Below are 23,773 nucleotides of genomic sequence, written 5' to 3'. Positions count from 1 at the left end.
CTCTGACATTGCCATGGCTGCGAGGGCCCTTCACAGCTGCTCGCAGCTCTAGTTATTATTATTACTATAGGCAAGACTTGATAATGCAATTTTAATTTTTCAGCATATTTAGAATCCTGACTTTGTTTGGTGACAGCTATTTCTTGTCTTCTTGTAGGTCCAGGACATGTGTTTCAGCCAGGACAGTCGTTGGGTGGCAATCAGCACCCTTCGTGGTACTACCCACGTATTTCCAATCAACCCCTATGGCGGTGCTCCCTGTTCCCGGACGCATATGTCTCCAAGGGTTGTCAACCGGATGTCACGCTTCCAGAAGAGTGCTGGCTTGGAGGAAATTGAGCAGGAGCTGAACAGAATGTCAACATGTGGAGGTTTAGGCGGAGGCAGTATTGGAGGTGGTGTGTCTGTCCTCGGCGGAGCAGGAGTCATCGGGGGCCGCTGTAGCCCAATACCTGGTCTTTCCAGTAGCCCATCAGGGTCTCCGCATCACGGTGAGAAGCGTGAACAGATGGGGGTTGCATTTTAGTTGTTTTGGAGGAGCGCGGATGGGACGGGGCTTTTTAAATCTTGAGAGCAGACCAACTAATGAGCCCTCAAATCATCACTCTTCTGCCTCATCACTCTTCTACCCCACTGCATCTTAGTGTTTCTTTTGGAGTTTTTTTACATTTTAATTTCTCAGTTGAGCAATTACATGAACCTTATTTCATAATACTTTTTTAAATCATTGATTATATAATTGGAACAGACTTTATATTAATGCTGTCAAACAATTTTGCCGACTAAAACAACACACTCGAGTAAGCCGAATTTATTTAAAAGTGATCAATAGGAACGTCAACTGTGTCAGGCATCAGCATCAAAGTGTGCATGTTTTTTTTTTTTTTTATGTCGACCGCCTTTGAAAAATAATCATTCATTTTCCGAACCGCTTAATCCTCACTAGGGTCGCGGGGGATGCTGGAGCCTATCCCAGCCGTCTTCGGGCAGTAGGCGGGGGACACCCTGAACCGGTTGCCAGCCAATCGCAGGGCACACAGAGACGAACAACCATGCGCACTCACACTCACGCCTAGGGACAATTTAGCGTGTTCAATCAGCCTGCCATGCATGTTTTTGGAACGTGGGAGGAAACCGGAGTACCCCGAGAAAACCCACGCAGGCCCGGGGAGAACAGACAACTCTCATTATGGGCACTTGAGCACTGCTTGAGCTGCTTGTGCTGCTAGCTGCTTGCATTGATCACGCGGCCGCCACCATTATTATTTTTATTATTCATCCATCCATTTTCTTATCTGCTTTTTATTATTATTATTATTGGTAGTAGTCGTCGCAGTAGCAGCAGTAGTATTTTGCAAATGTAGTAAAAATAAACAAGTACATGTCCAGTACATAGTAATCACAGCATTTGCCATGAACCTCAAAATTGAGTACAGGTTTGTCATTTTTTATGCTCTTTCCTTCAAGGTTTTTACATTTTTATTGGTGTCTGCACCTTCAGTTGATTGGACTTGATTTGCGGTCCAAGGTGGCTAGGTTAGACCAGGGCCCAAAGTTGAGAATGTATGTCAGAGCATAACCAAGCATAAAGTCAAAGAAATCGTTCTTAGACCTGTAAGCCAAGATTGTCTCCAGAGAGAATATCTAGAGAAGGGTGAAGAATGTGTTCACAATGAATCGACAACATTCAAACTCATGTTAAATAGAAGTACATGGACCTCTGGTAGCAAACAACATGCCTTTGATTAACCCCAAATAAACTCAGATGTTTTAGTAGGCGTTTCCTGACATTTTGTAATCACTTTTTATAGCGCACAATGGGCCGTAGAAAGCTTCCACAGCATCAGAGAGATTTCATTTTCGCAAATACGTTCAAACATGGCAATCAGTCTAAACTGAGCAATAGGGGGAGAAGGTCGATAGTCAGGGAGGTCACGTTGAACCAATGATCACTCTGTCAGAGTTTCAGCTTTCTTCGCAGTAGTAGTGTGCGGAAGTACAACCACCGTTGCAGCAATCCCTCATTCAAGCTTGTATGGCAGAGGGGCCAGAGAGAAACCACCGCCTAAACCCCAAATCCTCTCCGGACAGTATTGACAGTCACACCATTTTCCACTTCTGTCAAGGTTCGAAGGTGGTTATCCATCCATCCATCTTCTACTGCCGGGTCGCGGGGCAGGAGCTTTAGCAGGGAAGCCCAGACTTCCCTCTCCCTAGCAACTTCTTCCAGCTCTCCCCGGGGGATCCCGAGGCGGTCCCAGGCCAGCTGGGTGACATAGTCTCTCCAGCATGTCCTGGGTTGTCCACAGGGTCTCCTCCCAGTGGGACATGCCTGGAACAACTCACCATGGAGGCGTTCAGGAGGCATCCGAATCAGATACCCAAGCCACCTCATCTGGCTCCTCTCGATGTGGAGGAGAAGCGGCTCGACTCTGAGCCCCTCCCGGATGACTGAGCTTCTCACCTTATCTCTAAGGGAGAGTCCGGACACGCTGTGGCGAAAGCTCATTTCGGCCGCTTGTATCCGGGATCTCGTTCTTTCGGTCACGACCCATAGCTCGTGACCATAGATGAGGGTTGGAAGGTAGATCGACCGGTAAATTGAGAGCTTCGCCCTTTGGCTCAGCTCCTTCTTTACCACGACAGACCGATACAAAGTCCGCATCACAGCAGACACTGCACCGATCCGCCTGTCGATCTCTCGCTCCCTCCTGCCCTCACTCGTGAACAAGACCCCAAGATACTTGAACTCCTCCACTGCCCGGAGGGGGCAGTCCACCCTTTTCCGACTGAGGACCATTCTTTCAGATTTGGAGGTGCTGATTTTCATCCCAACCGCTTGACACTCGGCTGCAAAGCGCTCCAGTGAGAGTTGGAGAGCCCTGCTTGCAGGAGCCTACAGTACCACATAATCTGCAAAAAGCAGAGATGCAATACTGAGGCCACCAAAACAGACCCTCTCAACGCTTGGGCTGCGCCGAGAAATTCTGTCCACAAAGGTTATGAACAGAATCGGCGACAAAGGGCAGCCTTGGCGGTGTCCTACCCTCACTGGAAACTATTCTGACTTACTGCCGGCAATGCGATCCAAACTCTGACATCGGTGGTATAGTGACTGAACAGCCCGTATCAGGGGGTTCGGTACCCCATACCCACGAAGCACCCCCCACAGAACTCACCAAGGGACACGGTCAAACACCTTCTCCAAGTCCACAAAACACATGTAGACTGGTTGGGTGAATTCCCACATACCCTCGAGGACCCTGCTTAGGGTGTAGAGCTGGTCCACTGTTCCACAGCCGGGACGAAAACCACACTGCTCCTCCTCAAATTGAAGCTCGACTTCCTGACGGACCCTCCTCTCCAGCACCCCTGAATAGACCTTACCCGGGAGGCTGAGGAGTGTGATCCCTCTGTAGTTGGAACACACCCTCCAGTCCCCCTTTTTAAAAGAGGGACCACCCCCTCCGTCAGTCGTCACCTTACCGTGGTGGAGGGGTTTGTGTGTCCCAATGATCCGAGGAGCTAAGTTGCCTGGGGCTTTATGCCCCTGGCAGGGCTACCCATGGCAAACAGGTCCTAGGTGAGGGACCAGACAAAGCACGGCTCACAAAACCCCTTATGATGAACTAAATAAATGGAACCCAGTTTCCCTTGCCCGGACGTGGGTCACCGGAGCCCCCCTCTGGAGCCAGGCCTGTGGGGGTGGGGCTCGTTGGCGAGCGCCTGGTGGCCGGGCTCAGAGGCAATGTGGGACCCCTTCTCATGGGCTCACCACCCATGGGAGGCGCCAAAGGGGTCGGGTTAAGCGTGAGCTGGGCGGCAGCCAAAGGCGGGGACCCTGGCGGTCCAATCCTCGGCTGCAGAAGCTAGCTCTAGGGACATGGAATGTAACCTCTCTTGCAGGGAAGGAGCCCGAGTTGGTGTGCGAGGTAGAAAAGTTCCGACTGGATGTAGTCGGACTTACCTCCACACACAGCCTGGGTTCTGGTATCAGTTCTCTTGAGAGGGGTTGGACTCTATTCCACTCTGGAGTTGCCCACAGTGAGAGGCGCAGAGAAGGTGTGGTCATACTCATTCCCCCCCGGCTCAGTGCCTGTACATTGGGGTTCACACCGGTAGATGAGGGGGTTGCCTCCCTCCGCCTTCGGGAGGGGGGACGGGGCCTGACTGTAGTTTGTGCATACGCACCCAACAGCAGTTCAGCGTACCCACCCTTTTTGGAGTCCTTGGAGGGTGTGCTGGAGAGTACTCCTGCTGGGGACTTCCTTGTTCTGCTGAGGGACTTCAATGCTCACGTGGGCAATGACAGTGAGACCTGGATGGATAGTCCATTGTGCTAAATTCTCTGCAAAATACAGCTTGTTCTTTTGGTTGAAATGCTTCAAGTTGACTGCTGATATATAGGTCAAGCACTTCTGCCAATATGTGACAGACAGTCTGTAATATTTTCTGTCGGGCTGTGGTAATCGACCATCTGCATTTTAAATCTCTTCCTTGTGTGACAGGTTAAACTCATTCACTCCCAAATATGTTTTTATGTCTTTTCAGACTTAGAATTGGCTGGTACTGAATGAGTTCATACTCGTCTGGCCTTTCTGAATCCGTTTTCAAGTGTTTTCTGAGCGAGACACAAAAGATATATATAGTTTAGTTTACATAAAAGTTTCCCTCCCTGTCGTTCAGGTCCGATGACTAAAATTCAGTTTTGTCCTGGTTAAGATGGAGAACGTTTTCTGAGATCAAGGGTATGACATCTCAGGTACAATTACTAAGTCCATCCATTGGCTATCTGTGGTTTTATTATTTTGCTCTTGATTGTAAAGTGCCCTTGAGTGTTGTGAAAGGTGCTTATACTGTAAATAAAATGTACAATGAAACTCATCTACAACAAAATCATGTTTGCAGCAAGAACATTTTCACATCAGGGGGCTTTTCACTGTAGCAAATTTGATCTCAGACGTAAACATGAACACACAAAAAAACGTATATGTGTAATTTTTATTTTTATTCCAATAGTGAATAAGTATAAGTATACACTCATTTGACACTTCATATTGCCAGTATAGAAAGAAAAAAAGCGAAAGAAATTGCGACATTTACGATCAGCATTTACTTTGACTTACATCAATTTATTGCATAATGTCATTTATTCTGCTTCCTCCATCTTACATTTTTATTACCTTTATCCAGTCTTCACGCGTTAAAGCTTTTCTTTTCTTAACTCCTTGGGATGCAAAGGTCCGTTCTGTCGCCATTCGAGCAATGTAACGTTCGTGCTGCGTCTGAAACAAATACTTCTGTATTACTGCACGTGTGAAGCATTGTGGTGGTTGCTGTTGCCGTTTCCAAATGAAGCAGTAGAGGTCGCTGTGGCATGCTGAGGTTGGATTAGACTTCTGCGGAAGGCTTGTTTTCGTTGCAGTGAATCTTGTTGTGAGGCAAGAGCAGAGAAAAAGATTTTGTATAACGGAGCAGGGGGACTTTTTGTTGGAGGGGGAGCAGAAAAGTGGGAATGGCTTTCATGCATGAAAATGTTTTCACACTATGGGGGTATTTTCACCCATGTAGCTTTCGTTGTAGAGGAGTATCACTGTATTATTATTATTGTGTCACCAGGAGACACAGACATGTACAACTGTGTAGCATCAGCGCAACTGTGGAAGTTGATTCCATGTCTCCAGATGCCATCACCAAGAGGGATCATTTACAGGTTAAAAAATAATGGTCTTAAAAATCAAACCCTGTGGCACACCACATAGGATTAAATGGACCTGAGAGAAACAGGTATCCACATTTAGTATAAAAGCCCTGTCTGTGAGGTAGGATGTGAACCATTTGTGGACAGCGCTCGAAAGCAAATTGAGCATTTTGACCGACGGTCAGTTGTGGGAAATCTTGTCACATTGCTCGTTGGCGAGCGCCTGGTGGCCGGGCCTACACCCATGGGGCCCGGCCGGGCTCAGCGCGAAGAGGCAACGTGGGTCCCCCTTCTCATGGTCTCACCACCCATGGGAGGGGCCAAAGGGGTCGGGTGCAATGTGAGCTGGGCGACAGCCAAAGGCGGGGACTCTGGTGGTCCGATCCTCGGCTGCAGAAGCTAGCTCTTGGGACATGGTATGTCACCTCTCTGGCAGGGAAGGAGCCCGAGCTGGTGTGTGAGGCAGAGAAGTTCAGACTGGATATAGTCGGACTTGCCTCCACACACAGCCTGGGTTCTGGTACCAGTTCTCTCGAGAGGTGTTGGACTCTCTTCCACTCTGGAGTTGCTCACGGTGAGAGGTGCAGAGCACGTGTGGGCATACTCATTGCCCCCCGGCTCAGTGCCTGTACATTGAGGTTCACACCGGTAGACGAGAGGGTTGCCTCCCTCCGCCTTCGGGTGGGGGGACGGGTCCTGACTGTTGTTGTGCATACGCACCACACAGCAGTTCAGCGTACCCACCCTTTTTGGAGTCCTTGGAGGGTGTGCTGGAGAGTACTCCTGCTGGGGACTCCCTTGTTCTGCTGGGGGACTTCAATGCTCACGTGGGCAATGACAGTGAGACCTGGAATGGCGTGATTGGGAGGAACGGCCCTCCCGATCAGAACTCGAGTGGTGTTTTGTTGTTGGACTTCTGTGCTTGTCAAGGATTATCCATAACGAACACCTTGTTCAAACATAAGGGTGTCCATATGTGCACTTGACAGCAGGACATGTTTTGGACACTCGGGTGAAGAGAGGGGCTGAGCTGTCAACTGATCACCACCTGGTGGTGAGTAGGCTCCTCTCATGGCCTGTGGGACCCCAGAGGCAGCTGATGAGTATCTACTGGCCAAGCGGAACGCAGCTTCGGTGGTCGCCGAGGCAAAAACCTGGGCGTGGGAAGAGTTCGGTGAGGCCACGGAAGCCAACTTCTGGACGGCTTTGAGGAAATTCTGGTCCACCATCCGACGTCTCAGGAGGGGGAAGCAGTGCACCACTAACACTGTGTACAGTGGGGATGGGGCGCTGCTGACTTCGACTCGGGACGTTGTGAACCGGTGGGCAGAGTACTTCGAAGACCTCCTCAACTCCACCAACACACCTTCCTTGGAGGAAGCACAGTCTGAAGACCCTGAGGTGGGCTCTCCTATCTCTGTGGTTGAAGTCACCGATGTGGTTAAAAAGCTCCTCTGTGGCAAGGCCCCAGGGGTGGATGAGATCGGCCCGGAGTTCCTCAAGGCTTTGGATGTTGTGGGGCTGTCCTGGTTGACACGCCTCTGCAACATCGCGTGGTCAACAAGGAGAGAGCCTCTGGATTGGCAGACCGGGGTGGTAGTCCCTCTTTTTAAAAGGGGGACCGGAGGGTGTCTTCCAACTACAGAGGGATCACACTCCTCAGCCTCCCTGGTAAGGTCTATACAGGGGTGCTGGAGAGGAGGGTCCGTCAGAAAGTCGAGCCTCAGATTGAGGAGGAGCAGTGTGGTTTTCGTCCCGGCCGTGGAACAGTGGACCAGCTCTACACCCTTAGCAGGGTCCTCGAGGGTATGTGGGAATTCACCCAACCAGTCTACATGTGTTTTGTGGACTTGGAGAAGGCATTTGACCGTGTCCTTCTGGGAGTTCTGTGGGGGGTGCTTTGTGGGTATGGGGTACTGAACCCCCTGATACGGGCTGTTCGGTCATATACCACCGATGTCAGAGTTTGGTTCGCATTGCCGGCAGTAAGTCGGAATCGTTTCCAGTAAGGGTAGGACTCCGCCAAGGCTGCCCTTTGCCGCCGATTCTGTTCATAACTTTTATGGACAGAATTTCTAGGCGCAGCCGAAGCGTTGAGGGGGTCCGTTTTGGTGGCCTCAGTATTGCATCTCTGCTTTTTGCAGATGATGTGGTACTGTTGGCTCCTTCAAGCAGGGCTCTCCAACTCTCACTGGAGTGTTTCGCAGCCGAGTGTGAAGCGGTTGGGATGAAAATCAGCACCTCCAAATCTGAAACAATGGTCCTCAGTCGGAAAAGGGTGGAGTGCCCTCTGCGGGTCGGGGAGGAGATGTTGCCCCAAGTGGAGGAGTTTAAGTATCTTGGGGTCTTGTTCACGAGTGAGAGCAGAAGAGAGCGAGAGATCGACAGGCGGATCGGTGCAGCGTCTGCTGTGATGCGGACTTTGTTTCGGTCTGTCGTGGTAAAGAAGGAGCTGAGCCAAAGGGCGAAGCTCTCAATTTACCGGTCGATCTACGTTCCAACCCTCATCAATGGTCACGAGCTATGGGTCGTGACCCAAAGAACGAGATCCCGGATACAAGCGGCCGAAATGAGCTTTCTCCGCAGGGTGTCCGGAATCTCCCTTAGAGATAAGGTGAGAAGCTCAGTCATCCGGGAGGGGCTCAGAGTCGAGCCGCTTCTCCTCCACATCGAGAGGAGCCAGATGAGGTGGCTTGGGCATCTGATTCGGATGCCTCCTGCACGCCTCCCTTGTGAGGTGTTCTGGGCATGTCCCACTGGGAGGAGACCCCGAGGACGACCCAGGACACGCTGGAGAGACTATGTCACCCAGCTGGCCTAGGAACGCCTCGGGATCCCCCGGGAAGAGCGAGAAGAAGTGGCTGGGGAGAGGGAAGTCTGGGCTTCCCTGCTAAAGCTGCTGCCCCCGCGACCCGACCTCGGTTAAGCGGTAGAAGATGGATGGATGGGTGGATATGTAGACACACAAGGACTGAGAACAAGCAACTACGATGAACAGGGACATGACAAATAAGTATTGACACAGAACTGTGGCTCTTAAAAAGGTCTTGAGCATGTGTATTTTAAACCGGTGGATTGGAGGGGTATCTCCAGTCAGACTTGTCTCCAACCATGACACTGCAGATCACTCTATATGCCTTCCATAACTTCTAGGATCCCCTCGAGCATAATGTGCTAAACAATGGGCATTTGATTCAAACTGGTTTCAAACCACACACCTTGGAACAGTAGAACTGCCATTAGATCTCCATTTACATGGTAAACAGTTTTTTTTTGTTTTTTTTTCCAGTTTACCAACTCCCTACCTGATGAATGCCGACGGTATTTTTCCTGAACTTTGGGTATTCTAAGCATCAATGTTGTGTCCAAGGACCGGCAACCCAAGGCCAAGGCCAAGGACTTGACTCCGAGGCAAGGCCAAGGCCAAGGACTTGAGAAATTTTCAGAGGCCAAGGCCAAGGACCAAGGACTTGCCTCCGAGGGCAAGGCCAAAGACCAAGGACTTGCCTCCGAGGCCAAGGCCAAGGACCAAGGACTGATTTTGAAGCTGAGGCCTCGCCGAGGACATGCATAAAACAATGCTATCATACCACTTGGCAGGTCTTCATGATTTGCAACACCCCTCCATCATAACCCCTTGCACTCCCTAACGCTTGAATGAAGTGTTTTTATTCAAAGAGTAGAACAGTCAGGGTACGTGTTATTTATACTGAGAAAAACAAAAATAAAAGCATATGATATACATTTATGAATTAATGTTTTTGTGCATTAGTTTCTTAATATAAAGTAAATCAACACTCAACAGGCATGACATGGCACGGAACACAAGTTGAGAAATGAGTTTGTATAGAAGTCAATCACTGAATGCAGAAAAAGCGGTAATCTCTGCAGTGATAATTTTACAGTTCACCGGCAGCGATTCCCAGGGACTCGCTGATCAGAAAAGTATGAGTCCCGTTATGCATTGAGAGAGTCCCAAATTTCGAATTCTGAAATGGTCTACTTATTCAATTGCATATGAATAACACAAACAACAACATATACATACAATTTTAAACAATGCTGCAAAAATTTAAAAAATTCAGTCGCAGGCCTGAGGATTTCGGAAATTCATGGTAACCGTTTTTCGGTTCCGTCTGATTACCCAATGGGAAACCACGGGAACTAATGTTGGGTTCCGTAAACGTTCATCATGGGAACCCATTTTTCTATTTTGACTGATATTCATAATCAAGAATTCTGAAACTCAAAAGTACAATGTTTCAAGGGTAAATGTTTGAAAACGATGCATTAACAATGAACATTACATCAGCAGCTGTGTACTCCAGGTTTATTCCAAAAAATAAATGGATCAAAAACTGGTGTACTCATGTGGCATCATCAGAGTATTTTTTTCCAATCTCACACTGCAAAGATTAATTTACTGGTAATCATTAATACAGGTAAGTATTGATGTGGCTTGACATCCTCTTCCCAAGACGATGCATGTGTAATCTACTATCAATTTGACGAAAGAATTGAACATACGTCATCATTAGTTCTCCCAACAGTTAACATTAGCATTACTACACTTTGTGACGAATGTTTTATTCATAAAGTTACCATGCTACAACCAGTAAATTATAGAATAACCAACACTGTTTCATAATATTTTTCATAGCGATTAGCCTACAAATCTGCTTGCCTCGTAATCATGCCTCTCGTCGTATCTCGCTCTCGTGTTCTGTGCATACATCCCAGGTGAGTTTAGTGATACACCCTTTGGACGATTTCATACGAAAAATCAGACTGGCATTCCCACTTCTTAAATGTTGTAATTAGTAGACCTTTGTGAGTTTTTTTTTTGCCGCCATCTCAAACTTTCATCCGCGCGATTCCTCAGTTTGCGGACTAAAATAGCAACCCGCATTCACACATAACGTTATCTGTTGCGTCCCCCCCAACACTGAAAACAAAACGAAAGTAAATTAGAAGAAAGACACTCACACACCACACCACACCACACCACCCCACAAACACACATACAGGCACAGTGAAATCACGTTGATCACACAGTCAACTCGTGTGCGGTGACTTTTATGGTTAAACTATTTTTCGGTACCGTTAAAATGACGCCACGGAAACGACACACTACCGGTAACGATTGTTACCGTGAAATCCTCAGGCTTGCGGTAGTTTTTTTTTTGTTTTGTTTGTTTATTTGTTTTGACTGAGAAATTTCCTTGCGTCCCACAAACGCACATTATTTGGAACTGTGCGTCCCTTGGGCAAATTATGCGTCTAGGACACGGGACGCAGAGGTGGCTCAATCTCTAAACATTCTCTGAGTACTACTATTATTACCATCCATCCATCCATCCATTTTCCGAACCGCTTGATCCTCACTAGGGTCGCGGGGGGTGCTGGAGCCTATCCCAGCCGTCTTCGGGCAGTAGGCGGGGGACACCCTGAATCAGTTGCCAGCCAATCGCAGGGCACTATTATTACCACTACCACTAATACTACATTAATTAATCCCTTCAACTTCACAATAATAATAAATAATTAAATCAACCATGATTTTAAACTATGTATTATCAATATTCATTATTCCCAACATGGGAAAGCATTCAGCAAACATAACTGGAATCGAGCAAAAGGACTCCAAATCCCAACGGCCAAACACGGAAGTGAAGTGCCGACATTATTGACTCCAGCTGTAACGCAAATTACTTGGTTCAAACAAACATTCTAGTGCGACCGCACAAACGTGATGACTGTGCAAAAATAACTAAATAAAAGACACCACTGTTACAGAAAGGCTTTACACGCTATTTAAACTGCAGATCGCGAATGGAACGAACCGTGATTGAAACTAACTGTGTTGCCGCTCTTTACACGTTGCACTGACTGTCAGTGGCAGCCCCGCCCCTCTTAAAGCGCCAGATAAAGTCATCAACGTGGGTTTCCCTGGATGGATTTTGTTTGATTTCTTTATGATTTTTGCGGTCCTCTGGCCCACTTTATACCTGTGGACGAAGGATTCGAGGCTCTAATCCCTCGTTGTGTCCGAGGACCGGCAACCTGAGGCCAAAGCCGAGGACTTGACTCCGAGGCCAAGGACCAAGGACAAAAATCGGGCATGGTTCAGACTAAAAATACACATCTTTACACATTGCAATTATTTATTTGTGCCTTCCACTCTGCACCTAAATTTGTTAAATACATTTGAGTTAGTCAATTAGTGCACCACAATGTTTAAAGGTACAAGCATTGCACTTCAATTTTTATGTGGCTGTTTGGATAATGGGTGGATGGATGGAATTGGGGTTGACAGTGTAACTAACAGATTTGCAAAAAACACTTGAAAACTCAGAGGTGCAAGCTCACTCTCACTGTTGACTTGTTGGTAAGGTACAATTGTTGCGGATATTGCCTGGAATTAGTTTTGAAAAGGAATTTCTTCAGGTCATCTATAGGGGTGTTCACACGGCAACTTATACTCCGGTGTGGCAACGGGGCTACCCCCGTATACCATTCACTTATACAAAGTTATACCGGTGTAGCCCCTGAAAACAGCTTAAACCAGAGCAAATTTAACCCTGCTCAGAAGGTGGTTTAAAAATTTACTTGTGAGTAAATGCTAGTTTGTGAGGCAGCACCGATATGAAATGGTACGTGTGAACGCTACAGGGGTAGACTCGCTACGCACGAGAAGAGTTGATTACATACGGGTAGAATGCGTTGCTTTCGTGCTCTGTTGTACTTCCGTCATCTTTCCTTTTGTAGGAGACTGGACTGTCACGGAGTTGTTTGTGTAGTTTGTTCCTTTGTTGTGTGTTCACAACCTCCCCCCAGATAATTTATTTTGTGATTTCCTCTCTTGATTTTCTGTTTGCCGCATTATGTTTGCTTTTGTGAGTGTCACTGAAGTCATCATTGATTTACGTTTTCGGGGGCGGTCATTGAAAAGTTTTAAAAAGAACCAACAAGACTCTTTGTTTCGGAGCTGCAACACTTTCTAGCTCTCATCCTTTTACGGTGTCTGATAGACCACAGCGTTGATTTGTCCGGAGAAGTATAAACCATGGTTTTTCGATATGTCACAAACAAGGCGGTGAAAAGGAAGTACACTTGACGTACGCGCATGTTTTTATTTCCGTATTATGACTTACTTATTATAATCGTATTGCACGGCTGCAGAAACTGCCTGTGTGAACGCAAGTGGGGCTGCAAGTGGTTAACGCGCTTCTCTTTCGTAAGCAGCTTTTTACGTGTAAACGTTCCACAAAATTTACACCGGTGTAATATATATCACAACAAAATACGTCGGTGCAGCACTGATGCAAATGTGTGCCGTGTGAACACCCCTTGTGTGTGTAATTAAGCAATGGTAAGGCACTCTGATTGACCTTGATTAACACATGGCCAGACTCTGGAAAGCAAAGCATCTCGCAGTGCTTATTCCGAATTCCACAGGAAGGCTTTTATGTTTTCTGTCGTCTTTGGAGAGCTGAACTCCCAGAATTTAGTATTATAAGAGAAGATAAGATATCCTTTATTTGTCCCACACTGGGGAAATTTACAGTCTACAGCAGCAAAATTGTGGGTAGAAAGAAGAAAGAAGAAAAACAAAGTGTTTGCATTCACAAAATAAATTATATGCTCTACTAAAATATACTACGATATTACAAAAGTTTGTTCATCATATTTTGGCTGCAATAGGAGACCAACTGTTATTTTTCGTCTTCTGTCATTGTTTGTCTTGTGTAGCTTGACTGTATTTGAACCTTTTCTATACAGACTCATCGCATAACATCCAGTACGATATGAATAAAACGTTTTTTTCTTCTTTTTCTCAGCTAAGCTAAGCAGCCAAGAATTGTACAACAACTTCACCAATAACAACATGGCAAATCCACGATTGTCTCCTTTGCCTAACCTCACCGTTGTCCTACCTCTGGCTCAGATCAAACAACCGATGTCCCTTGGCACTATCACTAAACGCACTGGGTATGTAACACGCACACGCACACATACACACACACACACACACACACACACCTAATTATATATATATATATATATATATATATATATATATATATATATATAGATAGATAGATAGATAGATAGATAGAGAGAGATGTGTGTGTATACATCCTATTTCTAATATTCTAATACCAGCCATCTCGTTACCTCTGCGTCCCGCGTCCTACATGCATAATTTTCCCGCGGGACGCACAGTTCCAAATAATGTGTGTTTTTGGGACGCAAGGAAATGTCTGTCTTTAAAAAAAAAAAAAAAAAAAAAAAACTACGGCAGGCCTGAGGATTTCACGATAACGATCGTTACCAGTAGCGTGTCGTTTCCGTGGCGTCATTTTGACGGTACCGAAAAATCTTTAACCATAAAAGCCACCGCACACGAGTTGACTGTACGCAATCAAATCTTTCCTGTGTGATCATCGCAATTTCACTGTGCCTGTATGTGTGTTTGTGGTGTGTGTGAGTGTGTTTCTTCTCATTTACTTTCATTTTGTTTTGTTTTCAGCGTTGGGGGGGACGGAACAGATAATGTGATGTGCGCATGTGGGTTGCTATTTTAGTCCGCAAACTGAGGAATCGCGCGGATGAAAGGTTGAGATGGCGGCAAAAAAACACACACAAAGGTCTACTAATTACGACATTTAAGAAATGGGAATGCCAGTCTGATTTTTCGTATGAATCATCCGAAGGGCGTATCACTAAACTCACCTGGGATGTATGCACAGAACACGAGAGCGACATACGACGGGAGGCACGATTACGAGGCAATTTGGTCATTAGATCTATAGGCTAATCGCTATGAAAAATCTGATGAAACAGTCTTGGTTGTTGTATAATTTACTGGTTGTAGCATGGTAACTTTCGGAATAAAACATTCGTCACAAGGTGTAGTAATGCTAATGTTAACTGTTGGTTGAACTAATGATGATGTGTGTTAGATTCTTTCGTCAAATTAATAGTAGATTACACATGCATCATTTTGGGAAGAGGATGTCAAGGCACACACATCAATACTTACCTGTATTAATGATGACCAGTAAATTAATCTTTGCAGCGTGAGATTGGAAACAATACTCTGATTTTGTGGTATGCTGTATTCATGATGCCATATGAGTACACCGTATTTTGATCCATTTATTTTTTTGAATAAACCTGGAGTACACAACTGCTGATGTAATGTTCATTGTTAATGCATAGTTTTCAAACATTTACCCTTGAAACTAAATTATACTTTTGAGTTTCAGAATTCTTGATTATGAATATCTATCAGAGATTTTCTCGGACAAAGTTAAAGAAATGACTCCGCACACAGGAAAATTGTCTTCAATATCGGCGGGAGCAAATCTCTGAGAGCGAACGACGGTTTAGTTGCTCTGCGATCACACTCGAGCTCCCTTCACGCCAATTCAGACTTTTATTGTAACATACAAGGAAAACACTGCCCCCGATATTTGCATACCGCACCCCCGGTCCGGCCCCTCGGTAGTGATTGGTTACCTGTTTTTAAACATTGAACCACCAGTACGTTGGCGCCTTTTCTGTCTGGTCTACATCGAATTAACATGTTACAGACCTTGCGGATGGCCAATGTCGCCTGGGCGCGACGGGTGTTCTCAACTCGTCTTTTGTTGTTCAACCGCTGTTCCCGAATTATTCATTTCCCTTTTGTGACTGAGTTTCACCCTCTCCCCCGTGATCGCCCACCTGCATTGACGTGCTAATTGTGGACAGCCCTCCGGCCAGGTGGCCGGCGCCTTTGTGCACAGGCATTTGGGGGTGCTGGATACGCACCCAAACGTTTAGATGTGTCCACATTAAATGAAACTTTAAACATGATACAGTTTTGCTCATAGATTCCTCTAACAATATCAGTAAAAATAGAAAAATGGGTTCCTATGATGGACGTTTACGGAACCCAAAATTAGTTACCATGGTTTCCCATTGGGTAATCTGACGGAACTGAAAAACGGTTACCGTGAATTTCCGAAATCCTCAGGCCTGCTGCTGAATTATTTACATTTTTGCAGCATTTGTTTATAATTGTATGTATATGTTGTTGCTTGTGTTATTATCATATGCAATTGAATAAGCAGACCATTTCAGAATTTGAAATTTGGGACTCTCTAAATGCATAATGGGACTCATACTTTTCTGAGCAGCGAGTCCCAGGGGGTAAACTGTAAAATTATCACTTTAATACATGGTCATTTTGTTCTCTCAATGGTAAGGTTTTTTTTAAAATCAGATATATTGGCAGTGGTTCTCAATATCACAGACTGTACAGGTATAAGACAATATTTACAGGAAATGGGGCTCCCAAAAATATATATGGAAGAAAGAAATGTAATGGAGCAGTAAGGGCCTGCCAGTCAAGTGATGAATGTGATGTGTGACGGTGCAAAATTGTGAGTGCGTATATGTGTCATTATTTGTGGGGTACAAATGTCACCTACATCTGACTAAATGAACATATCAAATTTTAAAATGTTTGAAAGAAAATTGAATGGAAGATCAAACTCCTTGGCCCGTGTTTCAAGACGGATCAGGTGGGCTACTGACATTGCTATGGATCCTTGAAGACCCGCTTGTGAGGCCCTCCTGGCCTGGGCTTCGCGACATGGTGCACAACCACTGCGATCAATCCGCGCATGGGGCAAGGGAGCCCATCCGAGCACTTTACCACGGCCCTAGAAAAAAGCAGCATGGTCTAAGCGGGGAGTGCTGTGCAACAAGGGGGCGCTGGAGCACCAAAGCCCTGCACAGGGCACTGTTACAGGGGAAGTGAGCCCGGTCGGGGTCACACAGCGCGGATTCCACGCTCCACCGGGTAGCTACCATGCTCCGCCACGTTGAATCCCCACCGCGGGTCCCATCCCTCAACGGTTTCTTGCCCTTTTGAGAGCAGTGCAAAATTGGTGGATTTTTTTTTTTTTTTCATGGAACGTTTGGCGGGCAGCCCGGTGGTTGAATGGTTTGCGTGTCAGCCTCACAGTGCAGAGGTGCAGGTTCGGATTCCAGCTCCGGCCTTCCTGTGTGGAGTTTGCGTGTTCTCCCCGGGCCTGCGTGGGCTTTGTCCGGGTCCTCCGGTTTCCTCCCACATTCCAAAAACATGCATGGCAGGTTAATGGAACACTCTAAATTGTCCCTATGTGTGAGTGTGAGTACGGATGGTTGCTTGTCTATTTGTGCCCTGCGATTGTCTGGCAACCGGTTCAGGGTGTCCCTGCTTCTAGCCTGAAGACAGCTCGGATAGGCTCCAGCACGCCCTGCGACTCTTGTGATGATAAGCGGATCAGAAAATGGATTGGATTGAATGTTTGGCTATACATGGTTACAGTGATCCCTCGCTATCCCGCACTTCATTTATCACAGCTTCAATACGTCACGTCTTTTTTTTTTTCCAAAGTACTGTTTTCAGAAAAAAATACCTTATGACTCAGAGGTTACGTACGTGGCTGTATGCATGACTGGTTCCCGGCGTGACGTCGACCAATGACAGCACGAGTGAATTTATCCCGTGAGCTGATTGGCTGTGCATCTTCACAGCCCCGCCCAGCACCTTCCATTTTGTCTCATGTGGGTTATTCTCTGATCAGTATCTCATCCCATGGTTGCCTCTGATCAGTTTCTAGTTACATTGTTGTGTTTGCTACGTGTGTGGCTGGGGTGGTGGTGGTGGTGGGGGGTGCATAAGCGAGAGAGAGGGCAAGTGTGAGACCGAAAGCGAAAGTGAGTGCAAGCAAGCTACTTCGAGAGAAAGAGAGGGGGTGATTGGGTTTGTCTGAAAAAAAAAGCAACACTTCTCTCGTCGCCTCCTCCTCATCAATACGGATTACTTGTTTTATCATAAACACATCGGCTGCGCGGGTATAGCTGTCCAGCAGCTAATTGGAGGCTAACGGCGGCTACACTTTCAGAGCGGCGTAATGTGAGACGAACAAGAGTCTCTTTGTCTCTCTCAAAAGGATATGCTGATGAATATTAATTACTGTATAAGGTTTTATAGTTAAAGATTTAAGTAAATATGTGTTCTGCTGTCGTCTTTGTCGCAAATGTGTAAAGTATAAATACTGTTTACATATTTTAAACATGCTGGTACCCGCATACACTTACCGTATTTTCACGACTATAAGGCGCCATTAAAAGTCTAAAATTTTCTCCAAAATGGACAGGACGCCTTATGATGCGGAGCGTCTTGTCTATGCGCTGAGTTCCAAAACCTGACTGACAGCCGACACGCTGTTTATATAGAGAAAAGGCGGAAGTGACTGTGGACATGCATGCGGCAAAGAAGTCAGCCAATCAGTGAAGGGTGGGCGTGTATATATATACACATATGGAGAGCGAGAGAGAGAAAAGGCAGATGTGAGTGAGGACAGGCATGCGGGGAAGAAGTCCGCCAATCAGTGAAGGGTGGGCGTGTAAGTGGACGCTAAAGGGACGCCCCAAGCAGGTACCAACACCTGTATAGAGTGTGGCTATGTGCATTGTTGCAAAACAACTTCGGTTTTGGTTTCTAAGAACCCCCGAAAATAAAATCTACAAAGAGACACGCCTACGACGCTCAGTTCAAACTTCAAGCCATCGGTTATGCTTTTGGCATCCATCTCACAGCAGCGGTGAAAAACCAAGTCAAGCAAATGAACTCTGAGCTTGCCGTTATTCCCGGAGGCTTGACTAAAGAACTCCAACCGCTGGACATCGGCATCAACCGGGCGTTCAAAGTCAAGTTGCGAACGGCATGGGAACAATGAATGATCGATGGCAAACACAACTTTACAAAGAGTGAGAGGCAGCGCCGGGCGAGTTACGCCACAATTTGCGAATGGATTGTGGCTGCTTGGACGAACGTGTCTGCTTGCACTGTTGTTCGAGTTTTTGGCAAAGCCGGCATCATTTCTGTGGAGCCACATGGCAATGAGAGTGACTGAAAAGGAGAGGGAACACGGCGTTTTTGATGGATTACCGGTACTTGCACAATTGTTCAATTCTGATACAGAGGATGAGGACTTTGATGGATTTCTGGGTGATGATTGATCGAAAAACGTGAGTACATTGTACGATGGCTAAATAAAATACAACGGAACTCAGTTTTCCGTTGCCTTTTTAAAAACGTGTTTTTAGCTTGTATCTGTATGTCTTGGCATGCTACCGTATGCTACAAGCTAACGTGTTTTTAGCGTGCGCGCATGCATGCCGTATGTTTAAGCCGGGGTATGTTTTACCACTTTAAAATTGCGCCCAATAATACAGTGCGTTTTGTCTATGTGTAAAATACAGAAATAGCACCCATTAATGAGACTGCGCCCAACCATACGGTGCGTCGAATGGTCGTGAAAATACGGTACATAAAATTCCTAGGCTGGGGAGCCAAGGTTACATCACTGTTTTTCACTTATCGCGGCAGGGTCCCTGTCCCTATCAACCGCGATAAGTGAGGGAACATTGTATTTTGTCTTAAACCTCTCCAAATACAAATAGGAATGATTTCCCTCAGTAGGATGTCATGATCATTTTCTGCATTGGTGCATCACCATTCACTCAGGGGAGGCCTTATTTTTAATGTATTTGTATATGCAGCTGGACAGCATTTTCTCATGCAAGCACATGCACTTTGATGCTATTTACATAATACAATCAAACATAAGTCCTAAATTAATAAAGTGTGAGGCAGCAGGTTTTTACCCTAGTTATTTTTGATATCACAAGTTTCAATTCCCACCACACTGGCAAGAATGAAACCATATGTCCATCTGTTCATTCTGGCACCTCTTACTTTGGCACCCAAGTAATCCAAACTTTAACAGGCCGACCTGATTGACTCTGTGGATGAGTGTATGTGACAGAGAGAAAAGGATCCAGCAGCTGTAGTTACATCTGTATGAGCACATCCTTTTGGCAGGGCAGCAGAAGAACACGCCAGCTGCTTAACCTACATTCTGAACCAAATGTACTCTTTGTACCCTGTGCTATGCTCCCAACCCCACACAATCTCAGATGTTTTGCTCTTTTCACGCCAAGATGAATGTCAAGGAGTTGGTTGAGTGTAGGCAAACCTTGGCTACTTGAAATCCAATAAAACATTGTGTTTTCTGTTTGCAAAATTTGGCAGTATGAGTCCGAGCCGACTAGAGCTGTTGATGAAAACTCACAGGTCACAAAAGTTGACATTGTCACAACTTGGTATTTGTTTTTGATTAGTTGCAATGGCCATTTCATCTGAGAAAAATCACCTTGTACAGCTTTAACATGTCAAAATATCTGCCTGTGTCAAATTGGGGATTTTGCAAGCAGACAAACAACGAGACACTCATCCCATCTGCACCCAGGAATGATGTTAACACAAATGAAAATCCAAATGGAAAGATTGTCACACACAAAAACAAAACACACTCCCCACCAAATCCAATTGGAGACGTTTTTACGCAAATGCATAAAGAGTGCAGCCAAGTTAATGAGAAAGACAACAGAGAGAGGATGAATGAGACCTTTTGACCTCATGCAGATGTGCCCTGAGATTACTCTAATACATATATAACAGTCAAACAAGTACTAGTGCAATTGCCGTTCAGAGCCCCAGAGACCTGGGCTGCAAAGGGGCTTTAAGGCTGGTGCGACAGCACATGGCAGAAAGCAAAACAGTTTTTTTGCAAATCACCTCACTTTCCTTTTCTTTAATGGCCTAGGCTGAGCTGCTATTAGGGGAAACTGTAAAAGATGAATGTGTGAACTGTTATTCTTTGGGAATGGGGCGATCACCCTCACAAGTCAATTTCATGCGCTTTTTTTTTAAACCATTTTCTACTTGCATTCTCCCTCCCCCACCCTCTGTAGCACTCACTAATGCACCCAGTCATAGTCTTGATTCTTTTTCAGTCTAAATGACCCGTGCTCTGACTCAACATGCGTCAAGCCTTTCTCAGCTCACACAAACCATTGAATGAATATTTATTGATGTATTCATCCATTCATTCGTTCATTTGCGAATGGTTGACAACCATTTCAGGTTGAACCCCGCCTACTGGCCGAAGTCAGCTTGGATAGCCTCCAGCACGCCCATGACCATCATGATGATAAAATTATTTGTTTGATTATTTATGCGCCGCCCCGGTGGCCGAATGGCGCTGGTTTTGATTCTGGCTCCCGCCTTTCTGGGTGTAGTTTGCATGTTCTCCCCATGCCTGCGTCGGTTTTCTCCGTGTACTCTGGTTTCCACCCACATTCCCAAAACATAAGTGGCAGGTTAATGGAATACTCTAAATTGCCCATAGGTGTGAGTGTGAGCACGGACTGTTGTTCGTCGATATGTGCCCTGCAATTGGCTGGCAACCAGTTCAGGGTGTCCTCTGCCTACTGCCCACAGACAGCTGGGATAGGCTCCAGCATGCCCCGCGACCCTTACGAGAAAATGGATGGACAGATGGATGGATGTTATTTTATGTATCAAACAGACATTCAGTCAGAAAAAAAAAAACATTTGAAAGTGCAATGGAGGTATTTTAATATAGGAAGAGCAAAAACTGCAAAGAAAGTCATGCAAGATAAAATGATGCAGTTAAACACAGTGATGATAACATTGCAAACTAACCATCATTTTGACAAAGGTAACGATATTTCTCATTAAAGACTTTGGGTCTATTTTGGTGAGTGCTCGAACTCAGGAAACTTGAAAGAACCTTCCAGCCATTCCAGTCTTTCTGGATGAGTGATGGGCTAAGAAGTGTGAAAGTGAATTAGACACATTTCTTCTGGTTTATGGTTAAAAGGAGGTCACCACACAATTCCTTTGGCTATGTTTTCGCTCAGTATGCCAGATGCTCTTCTCACTGCAATCTTTCCATGAATCCAGAAGGAGGAACCAAAACTTCGTTACCTGTTGCAAAGGCAGCTGTGTGTACCACCACACCATTGATGTCCACAAAGGGCACGGTATAGTATGTTATTATGTATTGAACCCTGTAGACAATGCGATATTAACAACTAGGAGCCCATAGTCTGTACAGTGTTTCCTTAAAGTACGACCACGGTCTGTTGTGTTACGCTTGTTGGAACCTCAGTGCTGGTTGTCTTCAAAAAGAAAATGTCCTTTTGAGATTATGAGTCTTGACACAGGCCGGATTGTCACCATCATAAATTATAAATTAATATCCAACACAGCAAATGTTTTAAAACATTTCCACTTGTGCAAGTGCAAGCAGACATTAACGAACCAAATATCATGATGTTAAAAAAATACTGTAAAACGCCATTCTAGCAGGATTTTGTTGTCTGCAGCTCTGGAACCACAGGCACATACTAGAGAAGAGTGAAGGTAGCTTCATGATAAGAATCAAAAACCGGTGGTTCCCAGTCATTTGATCAACGTGTTAGTTTGCTTCCCTGACAATTACGAGTTTCGAGTCCTCTTACTTCATGTTAGGGGGTTCTGTTTGTGATCAACAGGTGGCACTGTAGGGCTCCCCCTGCAGGAGCACACCTGTTGGTCATTGTATCATTCATTAGTGTTTGGTTAAAAGGACTAGCTTGCTCAACCAGTCAGTGTTGGATCATTGTGTGTGTGTGTGTTTCTGTGCATGTGTCGTGTTTTGTTTTTGTCATAGGTTTTTTGCCTGTTTGTTAATTTGTTTTCTTGTGGTTTTCAGGACTTTGAGTTAGTTTCTCCAGTGTACTCCTGTGTATATTTTTGTTTAATACATTTTGGTCGGTCCACCCTGCTCCTCCCTGCCTCCCTGCTTTCTTGGGTCCTCTACGACACCATCATGCAAAACGTGACACTTAGCAAATGAGAAATGACATCCCATGCGAGAAATTAATGACAATTAACATTTCCAGCATTGTGTTATTAGACAATGTAGTCCTCTGTTGTTTATGTTAGCATTTAATATGTGGGTTTTAGCTCTATTGTTCCACAGGTGCCGCGTCAGAGATGGCAACACAATGACAGTCATATTTCTGTTGTTTGGACGTCATTCTCAAGGCCTGACCAAGCAACTCATGCTTAATCCATCTCTTACATTGGTGTAACAGTTGGATTGCATGTAAATTACATTACTGTCCCGATAGTCACTTGTGAACTGACTGTGACTGTGATGCTGACTCGTGTTCTGCAAAAGTATGTTCATTCAACATCACTCCTCAAAAAGCTTAATTTTAGCGGCAGGTGGGTTAGCAGTCCGGACTCTTATCCTGCGTTTTTGCACATTTGATACTCAATTCAGGGGAAGGTCGTAACCAATGTTCCCTCTAATTTTCCATGCACCTGAGCAGTCACACAAATTCCCTGAGCCTTCCTTGGACCACAGTGAGCAACATCAGACATTCACACGGTGGCTAAACCCCTATCACACTTGTCTAAAACCTGAGATCGTCATGTTAACCCGTAAAGGTGTGTTACAAAAAATATGTAACAAAATGGAACAAATGACTGAATAGAGATTTGTGTCACAGATAAAATAAGCCCAAATATTTAAGAATTGACTTAAATTGGCCGTAAATAATGAACGTAAATGATGTCATCATAGGCTTTCGCATTAAATTGTAGAATCGAATTGATATTTTCCATCCTTCCATCCATTATCTGCTCCATTTATCCTCATGAGGTTGTTGGGCGTGCCGGATCCTATCGCTGCCGTCCTCGGACAGTGGGCGGAGTACACCATGAACTGTTACCAGCCATTCCCAGGACACATGACTACAACCATTTACACTCACAATCACACCTACAGGGACAATTTAGTCAATTCAAGTCAAGTACAACTTTATTGTCAAATAAAGTTCAATGTGCTGTATGTTGCACATACAGCACATTGAATGAATAAAAGTCCATTCCATAACATTGAATCTCAATTTTTAAACGTGTGTATGTGATTGTGTGTATGTCTCGGGGAGTGCAATATATTTATATATTTCATGATACACTTAGGGGGTGGAGGGTCCTGCAAAATCTCGTAACAAGTGTGCAATGACAATAAAGGATTTGTTCATTCATTCATTTTATTTGACAAAATATATGAAGTCAAGGGTGACACGAGAAACACTTAATCA

The 23,773-nt window shown here is 45.4% G+C and overlaps 1 protein-coding gene across 4 annotated transcripts in view; it reads left to right on the top strand.

The window, feature by feature from the left end:
• Positions 1-23,773, top strand: part of bcas3 (BCAS3 microtubule associated cell migration factor) — a 342,963-nt gene that overhangs the window by 72,217 nt on the left and 246,973 nt on the right. For all 4 annotated transcript variants that reach the window (XM_086126139.1, XM_086126141.1, XM_086126140.1 and 1 more), the window contains exons 15-16: positions 158-491; positions 13,543-13,693. In XM_086126139.1, coding sequence (XP_085982265.1) covers positions 158-491; positions 13,543-13,693 — 485 coding nt within the window. The remainder of the gene's footprint in view (positions 1-157; positions 492-13,542; positions 13,694-23,773) is intronic.

Source organism: Hippocampus guttulatus, chromosome 12 (genome assembly GCF_054856545.1).
Source record: "Hippocampus guttulatus isolate MCC_2025c chromosome 12, RoL_Hgut_1.0, whole genome shotgun sequence".
NCBI classification, from domain to species: domain Eukaryota; kingdom Metazoa; phylum Chordata; class Actinopteri; order Syngnathiformes; family Syngnathidae; genus Hippocampus; species Hippocampus guttulatus.
The sequence above is the reverse complement of the archived record's forward strand: the minus strand, read 5'-3'. Positions and strand labels throughout refer to the sequence as shown.